Raw genomic sequence first — 24,076 nt, 5'->3', positions numbered from 1 at the left:
TGTCCCAAGGGCCACAAAATCAAATTTTAAAATACTGAAAGTTAAATATTTGGATTTTTTTATTTGACTATTGACCTAGTTAATGAAACATGGACCACTTTGCTGAAATAATGAGTGACTCGGTTGACATGGCAGTGGCTTCTGGGCACCTACAACAGACCAATCTTTGAGCCAAGTTAAGCTCCACTGAAACAGCAAATGGACATGATGTCTATAGTATAGTATATAGTATAGATGAAATTTGCAGCTTAATGCAGGTCTATGATCTGTTGACTGGTGTCCGTAGAAAGGTGAACTGATCCTAGGCCAGCTGACCACATGTATTATTTAAATAATATATATTTTAAGATAAAGGCTGCACTTGTAAATATGGTATGGTTAAAAGTCCTTGGTTTTTGTACACATTTTTTTGAGTAAGTTAGGAAACTTAACTGTTACAAGAGTTACGGTAACGCACAGTGACAGTTACAGATGTTCCTAAAATTTGGAGTAAAAGAAACACTTTGCCTTTTCAGTAGGCAGAAGTGATGATTACCTTGCTCAGAAACCTCCGTGGCTTGTGTGTGTGAGCTATTCTTACACTTCTATCCAAGCACAGAAAATTACTTCAGAGTTCTCCAGGCATTACAAATTGATGGATGACTCCCTGGCCAGGGACCTGTGGCTAAGCAGGTTTTTTAGTTTTAAGTTTGTCAGAATGTGATCTCTAAATTAATTATACAAAGTGGAAAAAACGTACAATTCACAAGGACGTTTTAGCTGCAAATGGACTACTTGGGAGTGGAAAAAAATCATTAATAAACAAAAGTTCTTCGTCATCTTGACTTGTTCATGTCAGGGGAGTTAAACCTGCAGTAGGCAGAATATTTTTGGCATTACTGGGCAAACATTCCATAATAACCTTTCAGCATATTGTAATTCAAGTGCCCCAAAAACTGAGAAAACGCTGCTGACCCCATTTTAGTTTTAAAACTCCGGGTTGCATTTTAGTCTGGACGGACAGAAACGGAGACCTTTTGAAAACGATGACACTGACACCAACACTTGCTTCTCGATTGGGTCTATCAGTCATGACATGTCCTTCCCTGAATCATTACGCCACATCACGTGACCATTTTCCGGAAGAAAACAAAACAACATCAGCCTTGACCATCGGTGGTTAATTTCAACATGGATAACGAGTTACAAGCGTTGCTGACCTTGTTGTTTATGCTAACAGCTGTTGTGCAGTTAAAGTGGTAGTAGGCAGAATATTTTCGGCATCATTGGGCAAAAATTCCATGATAACCTTTCAGCATATTGTAATTCAAGTGTTCAGAGAGAAAACTAGACTTCTGCACCTCCTCATGGCTCTGTTTTCAGGCTTTAGAAAATCTAGCCTGTGACGGGAGATTTTGGCCAATCACATGTCATTTCAGAGAGAGAGCGTTCCTATTGGCTGTTCATTCAACGGAGGCAGCTGTCAATCACTCGTAAACTCCAATCAAACAGTCAAACAAGGCAGTGCTGATCAATTCTGAATTAATATTCTGTTACTGTAATGCCTATTTCTTACATAAAATGTCTTCAGAAACATCTTGTAGTGTACTGTTTAGCTGTAAAATGAGAAATTTTGCTCCGGCTGGTGGGCGATGCTTGGTATTTCCTCAGCTGATCTCAACATGGCTGCCGGGTCATAAACTTTCTCATTTTACAGCTAAACAGTTCACTGAAATATGTTTCTGAAACATTTTATGCGAGAAAAAGGCATTACAGTAACAGAATATTGATTCATATTTGATCTCCGCTGCCTAGTTTGACCGTTTGATTGGAGTTTGCGAGTGATTGACAGCTGCTCAGAGACGGCAAGGCTCTAGCTTGGCTCTGATTGGTTGTTTTCCTCCGGTCTGTGAAATCTTGCAGATGCCATTAGGAGCACCGGAGGACACAGATGATTTTTTTTTCAGATTACCTGTCTTATGCACTACTGTCAGGATATAGTGACCGTTTTATAAAAATAACAATTTTTTTTATTAGATTTGCTCCAATTCTACCTATTGCAGCTTTAAAAGAGTTGATGAAACACATTTTAAACTTTTCACTCAACTTTTTACTTGGCATGAAATGAGCGTGATGAAATGAACATGATTCCAATTTCAGTAATGTTCATTTCAAATATTGAATGAGTTTGGATGAATTTAAGGTTCCGTAACGCCAACAGATGAACTTCTAGCTGCAAGAGGCACTCGGCATTTCAACATAGTACACCTGTGTGTCAAATTGTTGTCAAGGGGAAGAGATTAGCTTTGCAGCTGTTTCTGATGAGTCACTCTGAAAACTTTCCAACAGCCATGGGCAAACAAAAGAAGAGCTATAACAATGATGTTTTCAGTGTTGAGATTTATTAAATGAACCCTCTGCGTGGCCTTTTGTAGTCTCTTTGAACACTTAATGTTCAGGCAGTAAATTATTTGGAAACCTGAGGGAACATATTTAATTGTCTCTTATTGAGGCCTTCCTGGTGCGTTTGAGGGAATTATTAACTGTTAATAGTCTTGTGTTTTATAGGTAAACAAGCTTTAATCACAATAAATTGCTTGAGAGCATCTGCTTGCTTTCAACACATTTGGAAGAACAAATTCAGTACGACACATTTTCCGTAGCGCCTTTGTGATTTAAAGTCAAATGGAGGTTTGTTGCAGCCTCAAATGAGAATTACAAAACAAATCAATAACTTTCTGAACAATATTAATTTGTGACTTCATCAAATCGGAACCTTGCTTGAACTCAGCACATTTCTTAATGTGAAGCTAAAGAACTACATCAACTTATCTGCTCTAGGTTGAACACTGAAGCTCAGAAAAAGTTGGGGAGCACGTATTTCACCTTTGTAATGATCTGGAACCTAGTTTCTTCCTTCTTTTCTTTATTGAATAGACAGCTGCCAGTGAAAGCCATTCAGGCTGACAAATAAAATCAGCTCAGCGGAGGTAGATTACAGAAGAGTCTGTGCTGCAGTTCTTGTAAGGTCAATCTCTGGCATTCAGCAACCATCGCTCCTTTACACTGCCGTCTCTAGTCGCGTCCCAACACCCCCAAAGGTTCATTAAGTGATGCTAACTGCTCTATAGCATGAAATGACTGTAACAATGGCAAAGGTTGAAAGGGTTGTTGATCAACACAAATGGCTCATAAAATTGCCTCAGCAGGCGCTGAGAGGTTTCAGAAACTACTAAATTTCGAAGCAAGAAAAATTCCAGATGATTGTGGTTTTGTTGGATTATGGTGACCATCTGACCTTTCTTTTGGCAACATCATAAGGTCAAAATGTCTCCTGGCCATGGCCGGAGAATGGAGAGAATGGATCAGTTTTGTAATCCAGTGACCTTTTCCTTTTGCGTCACCTTTAGGTCAATTTCCCCTTTGGCCCTTTACAAGGCTGAGTTAGCCTGAACTTCGTGGTCCCCAGAGGACGGATCCTAATGCAAATCCTTGACCTTCAAGCACCATAATCAGGTGAAATGTTCTATTTGCACTCAAGAACTCAATAAAATCAAAAGATCAGATTGACTTGAAATGACACCTTCATGATCTGGATCTTGATGATGCCCGCCAAAGCTTCCCATCCGCAGATTATTAATGAATTCACTGCGACCACTGTAAGTGCAGCCTGTTGAGCTCTCTCGAGATAGTCAAATTCATTTCAACGCCACTAATTTCTTTAACGCATTAACGCTACTCGCAATTTTTGAGGTTGTAGCAGGCTCAGTTTAAAGCTATAGAGCTTTAAAGCTAAAGCTTCTGCAGAGCCTAGTATCATATGAAACTACAAAAACCTAAGGAATCCATCGGTACCAACCATGTCATACTAGCTTGTCACGAAAGAGGCTAAATAATGGTCAAAACTTGTGTTAAATTGCGGAAAAAAAATGCATTTTCAAAGGGTTCCCTTGACCTCTGACCTCAAGATATGTGAATGAAAATGGGTTCTATGGGTACCCACGAGTCTCCCCTTTACAGACATGCCCACTTTATGATAATCACATGCAGTTTGGGGCAAGTCATAGTCAAGTCAGCACACTGACACACTGACAGCTGTTGTTGCCTGTTGGGCTGATATAGTAGTTATATTTTCTATTCTAAATGCAGTACCTGTGAAGGTTTGTCATTATTTTGTGTTGTTAATTGATTTCCAATAGTATTGGTATAGTATTAAAATACTTGACAAATCTCCCTTTAAGGAACATTTTGAAAGGATAAAAAAAATGTGCGATTAATTTCCTTAAGATTTTTGTCTGAGTATTTTGCCCTGTCATTAACCGTAGCAGGCTAACAGGACAAATGTGCATCTCAATTAATGGATTTGGTGGATGGATTGTTGGTCTATTGTGATTTAGGCTGATAAGATTGCTGTATTTCCACATGAAACTATTACATAGACCAGTCTTGGGGGAGTCATAAAACACAATCGCCTCTACGAAGACCTACTATGTACATTTCATTTCATTTCATTTCATAGTATCAGCCATGCTGCCTACCCACTACCCACCACTCAGCCCACCCTCCACTCCCTGTATGCTTGGTGGATGCTTGGAGGATCGAGGTGCCATCAGATATCAGTGCTCCCTGCCATGTTTCAACACTGAACAGATGAATGGGCCTCATGCAATAAGCCTGAAGGAGGAGAATAGCAAGGCGGAGAGGGGGTGGAGGAGGGGAGGGCTTTGTAAAGTGCCCTCAGCCACGGCCAGCGCTCCATCATACATACGGGAGTTAATTCATGTGACAGGGGGTTTCTGTCACTCAGCAGCGTGGAGACACTCAGCCTCGTCTCTATTTCACATGATGAAATGCGCATACGGCCGCAGCGGCGAAGGAGCTCGCCGAGTGAGGGATGGCGCCACGTTGCTTGTCCTGGCTCTGGATCCCGTCAGGCATCTAGAGGGCAACAGGAAGCCGATACAGAGCACAGAGAGACTGGCTCTCAGCACTGACTGGCAGCCTGATGACCTTATCGCTGAATCACAATACTACGCTAGTGCAAAGTGGCAGCGCAGACGCACGGGGGGTTCAAACACACAGAGCTCGGAGCAAAGACGTGAGTCTGTGCTCTACATATCAGCGCTTTGATCAAACACACCAACCCGGAGCACAAATATCTCAGTATCTCTGCCTGAAATAGGCTGCCAGGAGTCCACGCTCGCTTTCACAATGTTCCCCTGATTCAATGTGCGTCATTGTAGGACTGAGAACTGGTGGGCATGATGAGGTTATTAAACTAGATACATTACACCGGCCCTGGATCTTTCCTGTTAACATCGCAATCTGTTCCTTATTTAGACAGATGTACTTAAACGTTCACTCTGTTATCTTTTTTTTCTTGTATGTCTCTTTAATTAAGACTGTGCAGATACATCAGTAGTTAGTCCTAACCCGATAAAAATGCCTTTATCAGATTTAACAGACAAACACATCAGACACACTGCTCCCATTCAGCTGAAAGCAGATTGGGAGCTGTGACAAAGGCTCTGCTTCTCCTCAGGGAATGTGCCATAAAATTATATGACAGGCTGCACGGAATGAACTATGACAAGGATTCCATTTCCATATTAAAACAATCTTCCTTTATAGATTGTAATTACTTGCGGGCTGCTAAAGGATGGAAGTTAGGTTTTACATTGTTTTATTGCGAAGGGTCCCTCTGCAAACTATGGTTTGGAACCATATGTATTAAAAATCCCACTTCTTGTAAAGCCGGTTAAGTTAATTATTCATGACAATATGCATTGTGTTCGGTGTTATTCCCCGTAAAGACACAGCTATAGCGCGGTGGAGCCGTTCCATGCTGGCTTGGCTCAAACGTCCTGGCATCGAATCTAACCGTTTTCTCCCTGAGAGAGTCAATCAGACTCTAATCACCACACTGGCATACCATAATAAGTCTGAGTGATTATCTTCATTCCATTGTATGTTCCTTTCTTGACAGAAGTGCCGTTCTCAAGGATGAAAATGGGGCTGCCAATTCAGAGAGCATGACAATCACATCAACGTGCGTCAAATCAGATATGAATTCAAAGGATCTTTTGTGGAAGATTTAAAGCATTGTGCGAGATGTTATAAATATTAAATGGTGCAGGTAATCAGGAGAAATAGGTTTTGTGGTTGCTGCAGTTATCACATTTTAAAATGTAATGAGCACTGACTGAACCCCCCATATCAACACAAACCTTAATCCAAACAGCTACCTCCTCATACTGCTTAGATTTATGCCTTTCTCTTGAACTGCTGCAAATAATTATTATCATTATCGAATATGGATTCATTGAACTGTTCAAAAGGACTGCATTTATATAGTGCTTTCCAACCTGAGCAGGGCGAAGCGCTTTACAAAGCCTCTCATTCAAACAAACACACTCACATAACAGCGGTGGTGGAGACGCCATATAAGGCGCAATTTGTGCTTCAGCGTCTTGCTCAAGGACACTTCCAAATGTGGACAGGAGGAGCTGAAATCGGACCACAAACTCCACAATTAATCGATGATCTTCCACCTGCCTGCGGCTCAGGTGGGAGATCATCAAATATGAAATGGTGAAAAATTGTTTATGTCTGAACAACTGTCCAAAACCCAACAATATCAAATTTGCTGCGAGAAAAGCAGCAAATCCTCACATTTGACAAGCTGAAACCGGACAATGGGCCTCATGCAGGAACACACAGATTTGCTCTTAAGTGGCACCATTTGAGTCCATTTGTACATTTGTACTTGATGTCACTGAGCTTGGTACTTATGAGACGACTGAACACATCTTGTTTGAAGCATTGAGTATTTGATGTAATGTTTATAAGCCTGTTTTATCCGTAGTTTGGGATTTATCCTATAATTATTATTACTGTCAATGTGTACTTTATTTATTTTATTTGAATTTTTTTTTTTTTTAAATCTTCTTTGGGGCTTTGGGGGAAAAATACCAAAATATGGAGGGACAATCATTTACATTTGTACTTATTTTATATATTTCTATACACCTGATGTTACTTCCAACGAATTATTATGGGAAAAAAGTGGCATGAGTGTTTTAAGAGAATGTGTTGCATTCACCAATATTCTCTTATTTAGAATTTTCTCTTAGCTACGAACAAAATTTACGAGTGATTCAGACCTGTTGTTCAAGTCACGTAGACATAGTCTTTCTTTCTCCGCGGCGGGGGGGAGGGGGGGGATAACACTTGTATGATTTAAACATGGTAATGCCTTAATCTAAAATTAATTTGGAGTTTAAATATCTTACACTAAAAAGATGTACTAAATGTAAAATTAATTTTGTGTTCATCGTGATGTGATGTGCATGCAATTTGCCAAAAGGGGGGTGTTGAGTAGGTTAAATCTTACAAATGTGCATCTACTCATGAACAGGTGGCATTCATCAACTTAAAATGAGCAATACGACAGATTTGTGTAGTTACTGTAAAAGAGTTTGCTGAATCTGATTGGGACACTAATGAGCAAACCTCACAGAAAAAAAGTGAGAGATTTAAATTGAGAATTAGGGCTGCAAATAACGGTTATTACCAGCTGCTACAGCGCGTGGTGGTTCGTATTGTTTTCACCTTGTGAGTCTGTGTGTGTGTGTCATCATGGCAAAATGTGGTCCTGTTGACGCCTACTGTAGCGGGAACTACCACAGAAGCAGTTACGAGTGCTTTGCCAGGTGTTTATATTGTGGACGTCTGTGGACAGACTTTATCACAGCAATAGCGTCACAACCGTGCAAGATGCAGTCATGGAACTTTACAGGTGTGTCGTTGAGATCAAAATGAAGTTTGAGTTTGAAGATGGGTGTGTTCCGAGCAAGGGAGCGCCGGAAGTAGGGGGGGAATGCCACTGGCCCGATTTGGCATCCCAGCGTGATCTCATCGCATGATGGTCTCTAGTTTTTATGATCAATTAATCTGCTGATTATTTTCTCGATTAATGCAGCAGTGGGTAGAAATGGAGCAAATATGATTTTAAAAAAAAGACAGGTAAAATGAGACAGGTAATCTGAAAAAAATCATGTTCCTCTGTGTCCTCCGGTGCTCCTAACGGCATCTGCAAGATTTCAGACCGGAGGACAACATCCAATCAGAGCTGATCTGGAGTCTGCTGCCCAGCTGCCGTCTATGAGAGCCGGCTGTCAATCACTCGCGAACTCCGACCAAACGGTCAAACTAGGCAGCGCTGATCAAATATGAATCAATATTCTGTTACTCTAATGTTTATTTCTCAACTCAAATGTTTTCAGAATCATCTTGTAGTGTACTGTTAAGCTGTAAAATGAGAACGTTTGTGACCCGGCAGCCATGATGAGAACAGTTGAAGAAATAACAAGCACTGCCCACCAGCCGGAGCACAGCCAATAGGAACGCTCTCTCTCTCTAAAATGACCTGTGATTGGCCAAAGTCTCCCGTCACAGGCTTTTTAAAGCTTGAAAACAGAGCCAAGAGAAGGTAAAGAAGTTTCTCTCAGACAACTTGAATTACAATATGCTGAAAGGTTATTATGGAATTTTTGCCCAATGATGCCACAAACTGGCTACTGCAGGTTTAACTTAATTGCTTGAGCTTTAAAATGTAAAAAAATAGTGAAAAATATCACAATCACAATTTCCAAAAGCCTAAAATCAAATTAACTATGATCAATTACACTCCAAACCCCAAAAATATTCACTTTACTAGCACATATGGCAAAAAAGCAGCAAATCCTCACAATTTAGAAGCTGTAAGTAGGGATACAATTACTTTAATAATTAATTATCAAAATAGTTCCCCATTATTTGACTAATCAATTGTGTCAGCCCTAATAGGAATATGAAAGAGTTCTTACAAGGCCTATTGTTTGGATTATTTGCTTAATGACTTGAACAGTTAATCAATGAACAAAATGATACACCATCTATTTTCTGGCTATCAACTCATAGACTAATTGAAGACGTACTTCAGTCGCACTTATGACATACATTATTTGACCCAGGTTAATCACCACTAACTTGTTATTCACAGTGGTAAATTAGCTAAAAAAGAACGCTTATCAACATAAAACGGTAATCTTAGTGACTTTATCTGGATTTACCTTCCACTCACTGCTGCTTTGATTTCATCTGAAGTGCTGAGACCTAATCTTCCCTTCATGCCCGTTCTGATCTCACAGCTCTGTCTGTTATTAACAAACTCAGGACGACATCAAACGGTAATCTTATGCGACTGAGCATATGTTAGTCAAGGCAGAGCCAAGTGCGTCTCATTACCTTAACACCGTCTGGTAATGAGATGGACAGTAGGTAGCATGTGACGGGACAGCAGGTGAGAGAGGCAGATGTTTGACTGACCCCGTGCTCTATGCTCCCTGATGCCGCCGTGATCTTCTGCTGCCAAACAAGTAGGGCAGCGGAGCAGTGGGGCGAAACATGCGCTTTATATTAATGTGCCTGGTTTAAAGGGGAATACCACTGCTTGATTTCACATGCTATTTGAATACTTTACAGCAATCCGATCAATATTTATGCAAGTGAACAACTCTCTGCTGAAGTCGGAGGACCTGTAATGGTACCTAAGTATGCAATTTAATCTGAAGCTGACAGAAATGTATCAGGAACGATGGCGAAGGGAAGAGTGGGAGCAGCCGGGGTGACTTCTGGAGATGAGGGGCATGTTATGCTATTGCAGGATGAAGCTCATTTAGCTGCAAGCAGTAAAAGAAGCACTGCGTTAATCCACCATTTATTGCTGAGTATTTCTGATGACAATAGAGTTCTACAAGAATGAGTTCTAAAACCTGGAGATGAGTTAGCATCTTAGCACTTCCGGTTCCCGCGTGGGAAGCGGCTGAAATGACCTTTTCTTCGTAGGGTGGCTGGGCTCAGCCTTAGAGATAGGGTGAGGAGCTCAGACATCCGGAGGGAGCTCGGAGTAGAGCCGCTGCTCCTTCGAGTCGAAACGGGCCAGCTGAGGTGGTTCGGTCATCAGATCAGGATGCCTCTTGGACGCCTCCCTTTGGAGGTTTTCAGGGCACGTCCAACTGGTAAGAGGCCCCAGGGTAGACCCAGAACACGATGGAGAGATTATATATCTTGTCTGGCCTTGGAACACCTCAGGGTCCCCCAGGAAGAGCTGGAAAACATTGCTGGGGAGAGGGATGTGTGGAATTCCACACTAAGCCTGCTGCCCCCGCGACCCGGCCCCGAAAAAGTGGAAGAAAATGGATGGATGGATGGATGGTTTCCTCGTCTGGAAGTCAGTGGGTTTTTTGAATGGGTTTTTAGTTAGATGCCTGAAAAAAAAGGTCTGTGGTTAACACAAGCTTAAGAGATTTTAATGTTTTATTCTACGATATAAAATATATAAATAAATACCTCACTCATGAATTTTGAAGCCTTTATATGTCTATCTATTATGTGTCTTAAAAAAGGCGGTTGCTAACAAGTGGCTAAATGAGACTACTAAACGTCATCACGCAGACTCGTTGCCCTTCCCAGCCTCGTTGTGTATACTCGCGGTCGTGCGACTGTGGTGTAGTTTGTTTGTAGCCTAATGTTAGCTTTTTACTTCTGGCGATTGCATTCACACTTCAAAAATCATAGAAGTGGTGTTCATTTGTGAAGATTATCTTGCTGAACAGAACGTGTAAGTATCATAAATGTGTGTTTGCCACAGAGCTTATTTTCTGCAGTAATCCATAAGCCAAAGGGAAAAATCCCATTGGCTTTTTTGTCGAGGGAACCCAGGGCGATGCTAACTTCCTGGTTGGCCTACAAAAATAAGTAATTCCTGGAGCACTCTATACAGGTTGGAGTTCTAATAAGCTCTACATATTCACAAATGTGCACCTGATTCGTATGAAAATGTTGGATTTCCTAAAGCAGCACCGAGCATGATTTTTATGCAGTCACGAGCACACGGTGGGGCTGCAGAAAAAAAAAGGGAAAAGCAACGCACCCCCCACCAACTGAGGCACCGGAGATGTGCTCTATTTGTTGGCCAAATGTAATTCTTGTGTCAGGTGTGTACACTACTCCACCCAGGGGGAATGACAAATTGAAACTTCTCATGGCAGCAGTAGGATGGCGCTCCCTCGGGGGGGAAAACTAGACTCGGCGGTGTTAGATTCTCACTGGAAAGCGGAAGCTGTTTAGTTTGCTAACGTCACTTTACTGGACTTGCAGGTCTTTGCTGTTTTTAAAACAGTTGCCACTCTCTAGCATTCAGCGCTGCCATTGTGTGACATTGCCATGGGCTGCTTTAAAATAGAAAAATATTCCCCTTACTATACGCCCAGCGCTGGGACTGACACTGTAATTTAGGTCTGGTCTGCGACACGTCTTGGACAGCACACATGATGGAGGTGGCTTCTGATAGATTTCTGTTGCAGCGATGCAGCACAGTCTGGGCTGCAGAGATATTACAATGAAGAGTACATGCACTCAGACAATTGGTTGTGGATGAATACAAGGCTTGAGGCATAAAGAGTGAATGTACTGTACAATATGCCTTACAAAAGCAAACAGTAGCTCTGCTGAATGTAATGCAGAGAGGACGCTGAAGCCACGGTGACTCACTTCACATTTCACAGCCCTCTAGGATGCCCTCCTTCTCTAATGCAAACCAGAGAAAACTGTGAGAATCAGAAGACTATTACGGCCCTCGTAAGTACTGTACAGCAAAGTGTGATTGCGTGAACTGCGGCTTTAATATTCAAGCGATACGTTCATGGCATCAGAAAATAGAACAGGGCACAGGATTGAAGGAACATAACTCAAATCATTTACACCACTCTGCCAATGATGGAGCAGTTTCAAGTCCAGAGCTTTCCGCAGAGAAAATAACAATGCAGAAAACACAACGGAGCGGTGTGCTACACTTAACCACAAGGGAGGTCAAAGCTGAAGGCTCGAAAGAATTCATAATCAGGGGAGCTGTGAAATATGAGCTTTGTGTGCCGCCGAATTGATTTAGCTGTAAAAATTCTTTTCATTTTGTTCCATAAAGATGCTCATATTTTTACAGCTCCGCCGCCTATGGAAGCAGGCCTCGATGATTTGCTTAGAATTTACAGCCAAGGTCATAATCAAAGCGGGTCTCCTTTTGCATGCTTAATGCCGCCTCGGAGAAGACCGGAATGGAAATCATCCTTTTCACTTCAAAAAGTCGGCAATTCTGTGCAACTCTGATTAGTTTAATGCTTGGATGGATAGGCCCTGCTCCCTGAGTTAAAAGAGAATGCCACCCAAAAAAAAAAATTTAAATTCATCATTCTGGTGCCCCAGAAAATGCTGTCTCCCACACAAGGGCTGATTTGTTAAAAATGGGGAAAAAAAGTACCCGTGATAGCATCCGCAATAATTTACCAGGATAAAATCAGTCCTGCTTTGTGAATGACATTTGGACAGGAGACATCAGAGACACATGGCAGAGTCCACAACGCAAAGAGTGGGCTCACTGTGTGAGTCCGTCATCAATGGAGCTCTGTACTGATTGTAAAGCCACAGTGACTCACTTTAAAATTTAGTGATACAGCCTGAAGACGTATCTCATCCAATGTGTGCTGTCATCCCCATCGACAGTTCACGCTGCAGAGCAGGAACACCGGATTGATTGCTGCTTCTCAGCTTCAGGACACTGTTCTTTGTGTTCAGAAGCACTGATTTAATTGTTAAAACAAATCAAAGTGACACGTTAATCATGACATGTGACATGTGCCGTTAAAAAGCAGCACTGCCGTCGGTTGCACTGATATGACACCAAGTTTAGGAGCTAGCTCTGTGGATTAACTCAAATCATTTGGTTCATCCAACATATCTTGTTACACTAATGACATCTACCATCCCCCACATTGTAAATAAAAGTTTTGCTGAACAGGAAGTGATGTTCAACATTTCTAGATTATTGGGAAAAAGCAGAGAAAGGGCTAGGTAGCATTAGAAGTGATAAATGAGCAGATAAGCAAAAGAGCGCCAACCACCAGAAACTTAAACCTGCAGTAATTTTTTGGCCACTTTGGGGGGCAGTAGAACACGCTGAAAACACAACAACTGACATTTCCATTTAAAAAGTTGTTGTAAAGCATGTGTTACCAAACAATTGCCTATTTACACATTCAGCAGACATAGAACAACATTAGCATTTGTTTTTCTGGCTACTTGATGAATGCAAGTCCTATATTCACTCTCCTTTAAGCTTTTTTTTGGTCTCCACCAACTCCCGAGGAAAATATCTGATAATATATATAGATATAATATATCCTCTGTTCAACTTTCTTCACCAGCTAATTGCTAATTTTGTTTGTCTGCCATTTGGTGTTAGGTAGGTAGCGGAGTAATCTCTAGAAACTACGGCTGTCAAAGTAAACAGAATAATAACGCGTTTACGCTAATTCATTTTAACGCCACTAATTTCTTTACCAAATTAACGCAACTTGCGATTTTAGGTTGTAACGTGCTTTCAAAAGCATTTTCAAACAGGTCCCTTGACTTCTGACCTGAAGATATGTGAATGTAAATGTGTCCTATGGGTACCCACGAGTCTCCCCTTTACAGACATGCCCACTTTATGATAATCACATGCAGTTTGGGGCAAGTCATAGTCAAGTCAGCACACTGACACACTGACAGCGGTTGTTGTCTGTTGGGCTGCAGTTTGCCATGTTATGATTTGAGCATATTTCTTATGCTAAATGCAGTACCTGTGAGGGTTTCTGGACAATATTTTTCAATGTTTTTTGTTGTATTTCCAATAATAAATATATGCATACATTTGAATAAATCAGCATATATTTGCCCACTCCCATGTTGATAAGAGTATTAAATACTTGACAAATCTCCCTTTTAGGGACATTTTGAACAGATAAAAATGTGCGATTAATATGCAATTAATCGCGATTACATATTGCACAGTTGCTACTTGAAATGAGATTGGTGAGCGAACAGTTTGTGGGCTTGAAAACCAAACCAATGAGCCAAAAGAGGCTAAAAAGCTCTGTTGAACTGAGGGGATCCGCAGAGGGTGATAATTCTCTGTTGGTTCAAAACTACAAACCTGTCACACAGTCATGGGATCCAATGTTAATATAAAAATAAAATGTATTAGTGGAGATTTTTACCTTCTTCAACAGGAAATCAGGGAAAAAAAGATGTATTTTATGCTTCTGACTGTTTGATTGACAGGTGATCTTTGGAAAGTGCAGTGCAGAAACACTTTAGCATCAAAGATGCTCAAAGAGCGAGAGGATTGCCACTTCTAAGATGCAAAATGACCTTATTTGATCACATTACTTTAGAGGGAAGAATTTTTATGTTCCCACTTGAAGTTGAAATGTATTCTTGGCATTTCAGTTCCTTGAGCTGAGTTAGAGCAAAGGCCAACTGTCCGTCCACCTCCAACTTACAAATGTGGATAAAAATGCTCCATCCCCTCCTCCTCCTCTTCACACACACACACACACCAACCCAAAGCAATGTGGTTGACAAAGCAAGGAGGAGTTGCCACCGCTCTCTGACTGCACCACTGAAGCGGAATGTGGTCCAGTGAGGAAATCCAGACATTTCCAAAATTTATCGTTGAATAAACTGGCAACGTTGAGAGCGGCTGACAGGCCATTCATCGTGGCGGGCGCTGGCCCAATGGCGTGCGTGGACAGGGCTGCTGCGCTTTGATTTCCTGTCCTGGCCGCCATGACGGATGAGCTACGGAGAGGGTGGAGGCGATGCAGCCTCTCACCACCGCAAAAGGCTTCACCTCTCGGCCCAACAGTTCAACCACACTCGTCGCTGCTCCATCGGGGGCTGTGGAGGTGGAGGTGGAGGTGGTAGAAAGCTGGTCATGGAAAGTGATGAGTGCTTTGACTCCCATCGGTGGTGAGCAGTCATAAACACTGAAAAATATACTGCAAAGTAGCTGATGATATGATAAAGAAGCAGTGGTTGGTTGGAACTTCTCGTACAACAGCACTGACTGGCCACAGCTGCCAGTTTCAAAGAAGGATTTTAGTAGGATTTGAAGATTACAAGTACGGATTAAAAAATACTACACGCTTCATTCTTAAAATTCAGCTCAGAGACGAAAAGAGGAGTGACTGACATACAGAGAATGTCAAAGCTCAAATCACATCCAGAGGTTTTAACTAGGCCAAATCCAGCAGAATCTATTTACTTGAGGAATATCGAGGCTAGTGAAGTTCACAAGAGATTGATTGAACAATTTTGTACAGTAACACTCTAATGAGATCATTTTCAGATGAAATTGAGTCAATAATAAATGGCTGTGGGGAGGAGGAGGGCTGCTGTAACTCCTCAGATAACACACAGAGAGGCTTGAGAGACGGTTCAGGGGCGGCAATAACAGGCTGGTGAAAGCAGCACTTTGGGAGAAAACACTGCAAATTAGAGGCAAAGAGAGCACATTTCAGTGCACAGGCAGTTCATTTTTCACATCAGTGTCTACTTTTGTTCCCGGCAAGCTGCCAAAGACATTGATGTAGGCACTATCCCTCCTCCACAGCGGTAATTATGCTGCTGGCCAATGCTTGATTAAAAGATCTAATCTGCAAACTTAGTGTTCGACATCTCCCAACAAGTTCCAGTGCTTTAAGCCTGTTCTCTGTGCCTCTGACGGCGCCGGAATCCAAAATGTTTGGTCGTGGACCGCAGCCAATGAAGTGCAGGGAAACATCCTTTTGCTTTCTATTCTGTGTCAGGGTGGAGGTGTAATTGCACCAGCGGATGTATTATTCAAGAGGAAAGCACGGCATGGATGGATATAGCCTTAACCTGAGTGAAATTATAAAAAGCTTTGAAGGCAGAAGTCAGGCCTTTCTCCTGTCTGCACCGGGGAAGTAAAACAAGCTTTTTAACTGTGGTGCTTTTTTTTCCACCTGGAGCTCAATTATGGCTTAACGAAAATTATCATTCCACGAGGTGGTAAAGGGGCCTGAATAAGGAAAAGGTTAGTTTAACAACAAAAAGGTAATATATTATATTATTGTGAGAATATGGCCACTACAATATATTTCAAGCTCCTAGTAATAAAAAATAAAATGTGTTAGGTCCAATAATGTCACTATACACTGGCTTTTGCCCATCACACACTCACTACAGGAATATTATTATAAAAATCAGATTACAGAAATATCATAAGGTAGAACAAGGTCACCACGGATTGACTGGTGATGATCACAGACACATTACAAGTCCCTGCAGGGGTGTTTTATTGGACATTATAGTGGATTTCTCCTCAGGATCACAGGATCTGACCACACCATGTGCAGCTGCATCCCAATAAGAAGCCCCTCACAGACAATTCTGCTGCTGACAACAAAGTAATAACCCAGCTCGAAGTGTCCCTTACCCTCTCTGAGCAGATGGGAGTAGATGAGCCAGAGGAGCAGCAGGCAGCAGAGTGACGCACCTCCACCTGCGGAGAGCGTCTTCGCTCCAGACTGCATCCTGCACCTTGAGCCTTGCAGCTTTTTTTTTTTTGCTTTTTTTTTTTTTCAGATTATCCAAACTTTGAACGCTCGCGCCCGCTCAGATGTCAAGAAGATCGGCGGCAGAGTGGCTAATCCAGTGGCGTCTCCACAGCCTGTCGTCGGCATCCATTTTGAGGTTATAATAGGAGAGGGACTGATAGTAATCCCCCCTTTTTGCTTTTTTCAAATTCCCTCGGTGAGCCGCATATCCATCCAGGCTGCTCTGCGCACACACACAAACACACACACACGCAAAAACACAGAGGGTACAATGTCACCAGATCTGGCCAAGTTTACGCAGCTGCGGGTCTCAGGAGCTGCAATTCAGTGGCAGGCTTGTGCAAAAAGAACTGTTAGTATTAGGATGGAGAGCAGCAGCAGCAGTTTGGATCCTCACACGGAGAGATGATGATGATGCTGGGAGCAAATTGAGCCGCTCAGCATCCCTCCTGGACGCCTCTTCTTGTCGCTCCTCACTGGTGTTCTTATTATGATTACACCCAACCAACTTCTCTGTCCGTACCGAGCGCGCGGCTCCGTGTGCGACTCTACAGAGAAACGCGCAAGTTAACCCAGGAGGACATGACTAACATACCAATCAGCAACTTGCCCCAAAACGCAACACTCCACAAGCGTCCAACAAAAAAACAACAACAGGCTTTTGGTTGTAAAAAAAAAACAGCTGAAGACGCAAAATGCGTCATATGTATATGGCCACACATGCACTGCAGCTCGAGCTCAAATGTCAAGTGAAAACGCGAGCGACGGGTCTCACGCTGCGCGCTGTTGCCGCTGCTGCGCTGCCGCTGCAGAAAGCACACTGTGAGCGCGTCAATGCGGGCGGCGCAGTGAAGTTGGACACACTTGTCACCTGTATGAGCCTTTGTGGAGGCTATGGGACAAATGTGTCAGTGGTGATGCCTCGAGTAAAAAAAAAAAAAAAGAAGCTGCCCTCCTTGTAAAGTGAAGTGTTGGTTCCAGATGAGAGTGTGTTCAGCCAGAGATTATTCTGTCCCGCTCGGCGACATTTGCATGCAGGCGACGCTGAAGAAGAGGATTTCCTTCCTTCAATCCATGGAAGGAAACGCTGCTTCTGCTGCACCCTGAGTTGCCTTCAGTTGCAATGTTTCCATCTGCTCTCTCTCTCCCTCTCTCTCTCTCTCTCTCCCACACACACACACACACACACACATACACGTACACACACACACAGTGCCCCAATTCCTTTCACAAAGTGAGCAAAAAAAAAAACTTTGAGCTCCCAGGCTATAAATCCCAAACTGTAGATGATGATGCTTATTTATACACAGTAAGATGTCCCGTCTCAGCCCACAGGGAGACACAGAGCAGCACCAGCCTCGCCCACATTCTCACATGTTACTTTTCTCCTTGTTTGCATGCCCTCTTTCAGAGACACACGTCCTTGAGGGGGGGGCGGAGGGGGGGTTTGCTGCATGGTCTGAGGACCCCAGTTAACATTTAGCACACACACACTGGCATTCTGGGAAAAAATGTGAGTGGTGTGTTCCTCCTTCGGATGACTGGCGCTGGGAAGGTGCAGTGGCTTTAAAGAAGAAGTTCCATTTTTATATCACATAATGTCTGGCATACTTCACATGGGGGCACATGCTTCCCCAAGTGTGTGTGTGTGTGTGTGTGTGTGTGCGTGTGTGTGTGTGTGTGTGTGTGTGTGTGTGTGTGTGTGCGTGTGTGTGTGTGTGTGTGGCCTACAGACAGTGGCAGATTAAGGTGGTCAGGGGCCCCTAGGCTACTCTTTGTGTGGGGCCCCCTTCTCATTATGCCATGTGTAAAAGTGTGCTAGGAATATTACAAGGCCCACAGGTACACACTCAGAGAGCATACACACACACACACACACGCACGCACGCACGCACGCACGCACGCACACACACACACACACACACACACACACACACACACATTGAGACAGCCGTTAATCTAAGCCTTGAAATATCCATCAATTTAGGGATTTTCTTTAGTAGATCTTGGTCACAGTGTTCTTCCAGCTATTGTGCTTTTCATTTTGTGTGCTCCGCGATCATATTTTCTTTCTGACACATTGCCGCTATTCTGTCCAGTAGCAGTGACAAATCAGCTGCTTAATTATTTTTTTAAATGTTTCTCATGTGCCAATAGGGGTCAAGGTTGTTCTTTTTTTCTCTGAAGTACATTTAAATAATTAACAATAATCTGGCTAACCCGGGGCCTTTACAAACATGGGCCCCTAGGCTGCAGCCTATAGGCCAGCCGGTGCATTAATCTATCTAGTCTATCTTCTGAAAGAGCACCATTTAAGACTCCCTTGCCACTAGAGGACTATTACTATAACCACCCCCCACCCCCTCCTCCTCCCTCCTCCCCCCTTACACCAAATCCCATGACCAGGACCAGGGAATGTGCACTTTATTAGCAGATGGAGAAGTTCCCCCTGTGTGAATGGCTTTTATGATGACTTATTGGCAGCCTGTCACATCATCACTGTTATACATGGAAAATGACTGGGCCTCACACTGCGTAGACTATATGCATTTGGTGAGTTTTATTAAAGGGATACTTTGCTGATTTTCCACCTCATGTTTTAAAGCTACATTAGGTAGAATTGGAGCAAATACTGTATGATTAAAAAAGTAATTTTTATAAAACGGTCACTATATCCTGACAGTAGTGCATGAGACAGATAATCTAAAATAATCATGTGCCTCTGTGTCCTCCGGTGTCCGCCGGTGTCCTCCGGTGCTCCTAATGGCATCTGCAATATTTCACAGACCGGAGGAAAAAACAACCAATCAGAGCCGAGCTGGAGCCTTGCCGTCTCTGAGCAGCTGTCAATCACTCGCAAACTCCAATAAAACGGTCAAACTAGGCAGCGCTGATCAAATATGAATCAATATTCTGTTACTGTAATGCCTATTTCTCGCATAAAATGTTTTCAGAAACATATTTTAGCGTACTGTTTGGCTGTAAAATTAGAAAGTTTGCGACCCGGCAGCCATGTTGAGATCAGTTGAGGAAATACCAAGCACCGCCCACCAGCCAGAGTAAACTTTCTCATTTTACAGCTAAACAGTACACTACAAGATGATTTTGAATACATTTTACACGATAAATAGGCATTACAGTAGCAGAATAATGATTGATATTTAATCAGCGCAGCCTAGTTTGACCGTTCGATCGGAGATCGTGAGTGATTGACAGCTGCCTCCGTTGAATGATTAGCCAATAGGAACGCTCTCTCTCTCTGAAATGACCTGTGATTGGCAAAAATCTACCGTCACCGGCTAGATGTTCTAAAGCCTGAAAACAGAGCCAAGAGGAGGTGCAGAAGTGTAGTTTTCTCTCAGAGCATTTGAATTACAATATGCTGCAACGTTATTATGGAATTTTTGTCAAATGATGCCGAAAACATTCTGCCAACTGCCACTTTAAACCGAGTCTTCACCCTAAAATGTAATGATTTATGTCATGAGGACATGCATTTTGTCCCCAAAAGGATGGCGAGTCCCCACAATGTGACTGTGTAAACTGATTTATGTCCCTACAACACGCACACACACACACGCGCGCACACACACACACACACACACAACGCCTACACTAAATTCCATGACCAGTGAATGTGCACTTCATTAGCAGATGGAGAAGTCCCCCCTGTGCACTGCTGTGCCATCAGCCTTCCACTCAATGGCTTTTATGATGACGTATTGGCCTGTCACATCATCACTGTAATACATGAAAAATGACTGGGCCTCACACTGCACACACAACATGCATTTGGTGAGTATTAAAGGGATACTTTGCCGATTTTCCACCTTATGTCTTAAAACCTGCTGATGTTTTCTGCATTACTGTAACCAGCTGCAGCAGCTTACCATACTCGAGCGATGGTGGAAGAACTACAGGCAGGGTTCGGCTGCTGAGACAAGATTTGTTTTCTCCCCTCTTCTTACAGCTCGGCTCAGCCAGCTATCGGATTCCAGAACCACGTTTCAGTCTGTCAGGGTGACGTCCCAGCAGGGGTTGCAGTGTAATTAATCATAATCCATCACCGTGACTGACAGGGTTGTGAAACTTCTGCCAGTTTATTTTTTTACCCATCATATTTATTCTCATGTTTACCAAGAATATACAGCCTTATTTTTAATTGCATTTGGGCATGTGCGGATTGCAATATTAGTAGGACCAGTGTGTGCACTCTAAAAGGGCTGTGCTCAACAAAAAATTGAAAAGATTAAAAATAGTGATCCATTCATGCTGGATGCTTGTGCTTTATAGCTGTTGACATGTTAATTATTATGTTTTACTAAAGATGGTCATTGATGCTTATTTGGCTGCCATCTTTGATCACTGTTTGTGTATATGTTTGTGTCAGTGGTGGAAAGTAAATAAGTACTAGTAAATAAGTAATAGTATGGTTTGCTCAAGAAATTACAATTTTTGACGTACTTAACTTGAGTATTTTCATTATGCTGCTTTATACTTCTACTCTACTACACGTGTCTGACAGTTTTAGTTAATAGAATATCAAGGTTTTACATATAAAAACATGAGGAGCTTGAAAAATAGCATGGCTATTGATTAAATTATGTAACAGCAGTTAAAACTTTTCTATTCTGAGAAATCCAACAATATAACAAATGACTTAAACAGGCTCATTCTGATGCATAATGAGTGCTTTTAGTTTTGACACTTTGGTACTTTTTGCTGCATATACTTCTGTACCTCCACTTCTAATACTTCTAAAGTGGCTATAATCAATATTTTAGGGCTGTCAATCTAATAAAATATTTAATCATGATTAATTGCAAATTAATCACACATTTGTATCTCTTCTAAATGTACCTTGAAGTATTTAATACTCTTATCAACATGGGAGTGGGCAAATATGCTTGCTTTATGCAAATGTATGTATATATTAATTATTGGAAATCAATTAAAAGCACAAAACAATGACAAATATTGTCCAGAAACCAGACATAGTTTGAACCAATGAGATTCCATAGGTTTTTCTAGTTTTATATGATGTCAGTATTTTCACTAGCTTTGAAAAACTGAGCCCGCTACAACCTAAAAATCGCAAGTTGCATTAATGCATGAAAGAAATTAGCGGCGTTAAAACAAATTTGTATTAATGCGTTAACTTTGACAGCCCAAATATTTTCATATTAACATCGGATCACATGATGAACCCACAGAAAATTATCGCAGGACAGAGCTTCTTAGAATATTTCCTACTTGAACTAACTGTCCAGCATCAAAAAGCAGACAAACAAATTTAGCAACTAGCTGGCAAATGTATTAAATCAATTAGCAGGAAAAAAATATATATTCTTCTCAGGAATTGGTAGAAACATAACTCCAAATGAATACTCATGTTGCTCCGGAACTATTGGATGTGTAATGAGTAGAGTTGCCAACTGTTCTGTATGCAAATTTGTTATTCTTGGCAAGGGCGTGACCCGCCCTACTCTGCCTCTGATTGGCGCCCCATATTAGCCGGGACGTCCCCTATATTGGACAAAATTGGTTTGTCTGATACGGGACCCCCCTTTTCGCATATTGACCGCTACTCTACTCTGATGAGAAGATGGCATTCAGATCACTTACAGATCCTAGATCTGATACAACAGCAGTAGCAGATCACGTCACGGGTGAGATCAACTGTCATCCAATTACAGGCATGGCAGTTGTGTATAGTGTAAATGTGCCAGTTCCTGACAAAAAATAAAGTTTTGGTAATAACTGGTGTTGTTCGGTCGGTTTGGCATGCGCAAATATGGATTAACATGCAAATATTGATAAACCTGCAAAAAAGAAAAAAACGTGCAGGTATAACAAAGAATGGGAAGCAAATAAGACGTTGGTTAAGCCCATCAGCGGTGACTCGATAAAAGCTTACTTTAAGCCGTCGTCTGGAATTCTCAATGCATTGACTTAAATCAGCATGCTTCTACCGAAATGCACAAAAAGGCCACACGAGGTAAAGGTGCAAGCATAATCGGTGAATTTTTCGTGACATTTACTTCGAAAAAATGACAAAATCGCGGCAAGTGAAGCCTCGTACGTGTAGCATACGGTTAAACATGGATTCAGCTACAACAGCACCGACTGTCTTGTTAAGCTCAACGGTGCTTTGTTTCATCACGATGCACATGGGAAGAACGAAGGCAGGAATACAATGAATGATTTAGGACCAAAGACTGTGCAGGATATTTTGGATGATCAGATGAGCCTGAGTATTTCTCAGTTACCACCGATGCCTCAAACAAGGGTATTGGATATTAGACACATCACAGCATATGCAGCAGTTAATGCCAATGTCAATCTTGGAAATCACCACTCTGTTTACCAGTCATTGAGCAGTACCAGAAATCACATTCTGAAAGCTAATTTCCCAAGTTAACACCTGCAAGCACGCCTGCGACCAGCTGTCAGTCAATATTGAGTGTTATTGTAAAAACTGTTTTAAAGATCTACATTGTGTCATGTAAGGACTTGTCTCTGGCTGTGCAAAAGAACACAGTACTGCTTGAATCAGTCAAGAGCAGCAAAACATAGCCATGGAAAAACAGACTTAAGATATTAGATTTAGTTTACCTTTATTCTCTGACGTTTCTGATCTTCTGTCACCTCAGTCCAGCTTCTAGTATCAATTCATACACAGATACACAGGTGATCACCCAAGGTGTGAACAAAGTGAAGGGGTGTGAACAAACTCGTAATCAAAAGTAGGAAATTGAATTGTAGAGACAACAGGTAATAACTATTGATATACCACACCTGTTTTGCAGAGGAGGACGTGTGATGACCAATCTGTTGGGGTGGGTTATTAGTGTAGTGGATGTCTATAAGCCTGCATGCTTTTCTAAGTGGGGGGGTTATAGTTTCAAATCCTACATGTGCTAGGACATGGTACTTTATTCCATGTGATAGTGTGTTTTACAAATCATTCCTAAAATAGAATTCAATAGAACTCACAAGGTGGGATGGGTCAACTCGTAGCTAGATGGTCCTTGGTTTGAATCCTGGTCTGGACTGGGTCTCTCTGGTTTCAGGTATATGACATGTCTGCAACCCTGTAAGTGCAAATTCTTCTGTTTAGAGAGAGAAAAGGAGAGTATTATATTTGAAAATCTGATGCTACATGTTTATGGAGGCAAGAACCAAAATAAAAAATAAATGAATAAAAAAAAAAATGACTCGATAAATGCATAAAGAAAGGTATAATGAAAAACAATACAGAAATAAATAAGTTTGGCGAAATAAATAAAAGGGTGAAATGCAAAGGGAAAATTGTGCATGAATAAAATAATATATAATACATACACATATATCAAACAGTAATAAAAAGAAAGTGTAAAAACACATTATAAATAGAAAATATATATTTGCTGTATCCTATAAAAACAGTAATATATTGCACTTCTGGATATTGCATGTTTGCTGAGTTGTGTTGGCTCAGTGTACGAGTAATAAATTAATACGGGAATAAATATGTACAAAGGGATAAACTAAGGTGCAGCTGGAATGTAAACATCTGTGCAGACAGATGTTAGCAGAGCTACAGTAAAATGATATCA

The 24,076-nt window shown here is 41.8% G+C and overlaps 1 protein-coding gene and 1 long non-coding RNA gene across 3 annotated transcripts in view; both read right to left on the bottom strand.

The window, feature by feature from the left end:
* The window catches only part of tafa5l (TAFA chemokine like family member 5, like), a 66,618-nt gene extending 48,968 nt beyond the window's left edge, over positions 1-17,650 (bottom strand). The window contains exon 1 of one of the 2 annotated variants that reach the window (XM_037772969.1): positions 16,358-17,650. In XM_037772969.1, the coding sequence (XP_037628897.1) occupies positions 16,358-16,454 (97 nt within the window). In that variant the 5' untranslated portion in view covers positions 16,455-17,650. The remainder of the gene's footprint in view (positions 1-16,357) is intronic. The other variant, XM_037772968.1, reaches the window with a different exon arrangement.
* A 2,493-nt stretch (positions 17,651-20,143) lies between these two features.
* On the bottom strand, positions 20,144-23,698 carry LOC119489195. Its single transcript, XR_005207124.1, has 3 exons — positions 23,277-23,698; positions 23,094-23,139; positions 20,144-20,490 (listed from the first exon to the last, which is right to left on the bottom strand). It is a non-coding gene; the product is annotated as an uncharacterized LOC119489195 (long non-coding RNA).
* Positions 23,699-24,076: the final 378 nt, after the last annotated feature.

This window comes from Sebastes umbrosus, chromosome 6, assembly GCF_015220745.1.
Source record: "Sebastes umbrosus isolate fSebUmb1 chromosome 6, fSebUmb1.pri, whole genome shotgun sequence".
NCBI classification, from domain to species: Eukaryota; Metazoa; Chordata; class Actinopteri; order Perciformes; family Sebastidae; genus Sebastes; species Sebastes umbrosus.
This window is presented reverse-complemented; position numbering and strand designations above follow the sequence as displayed.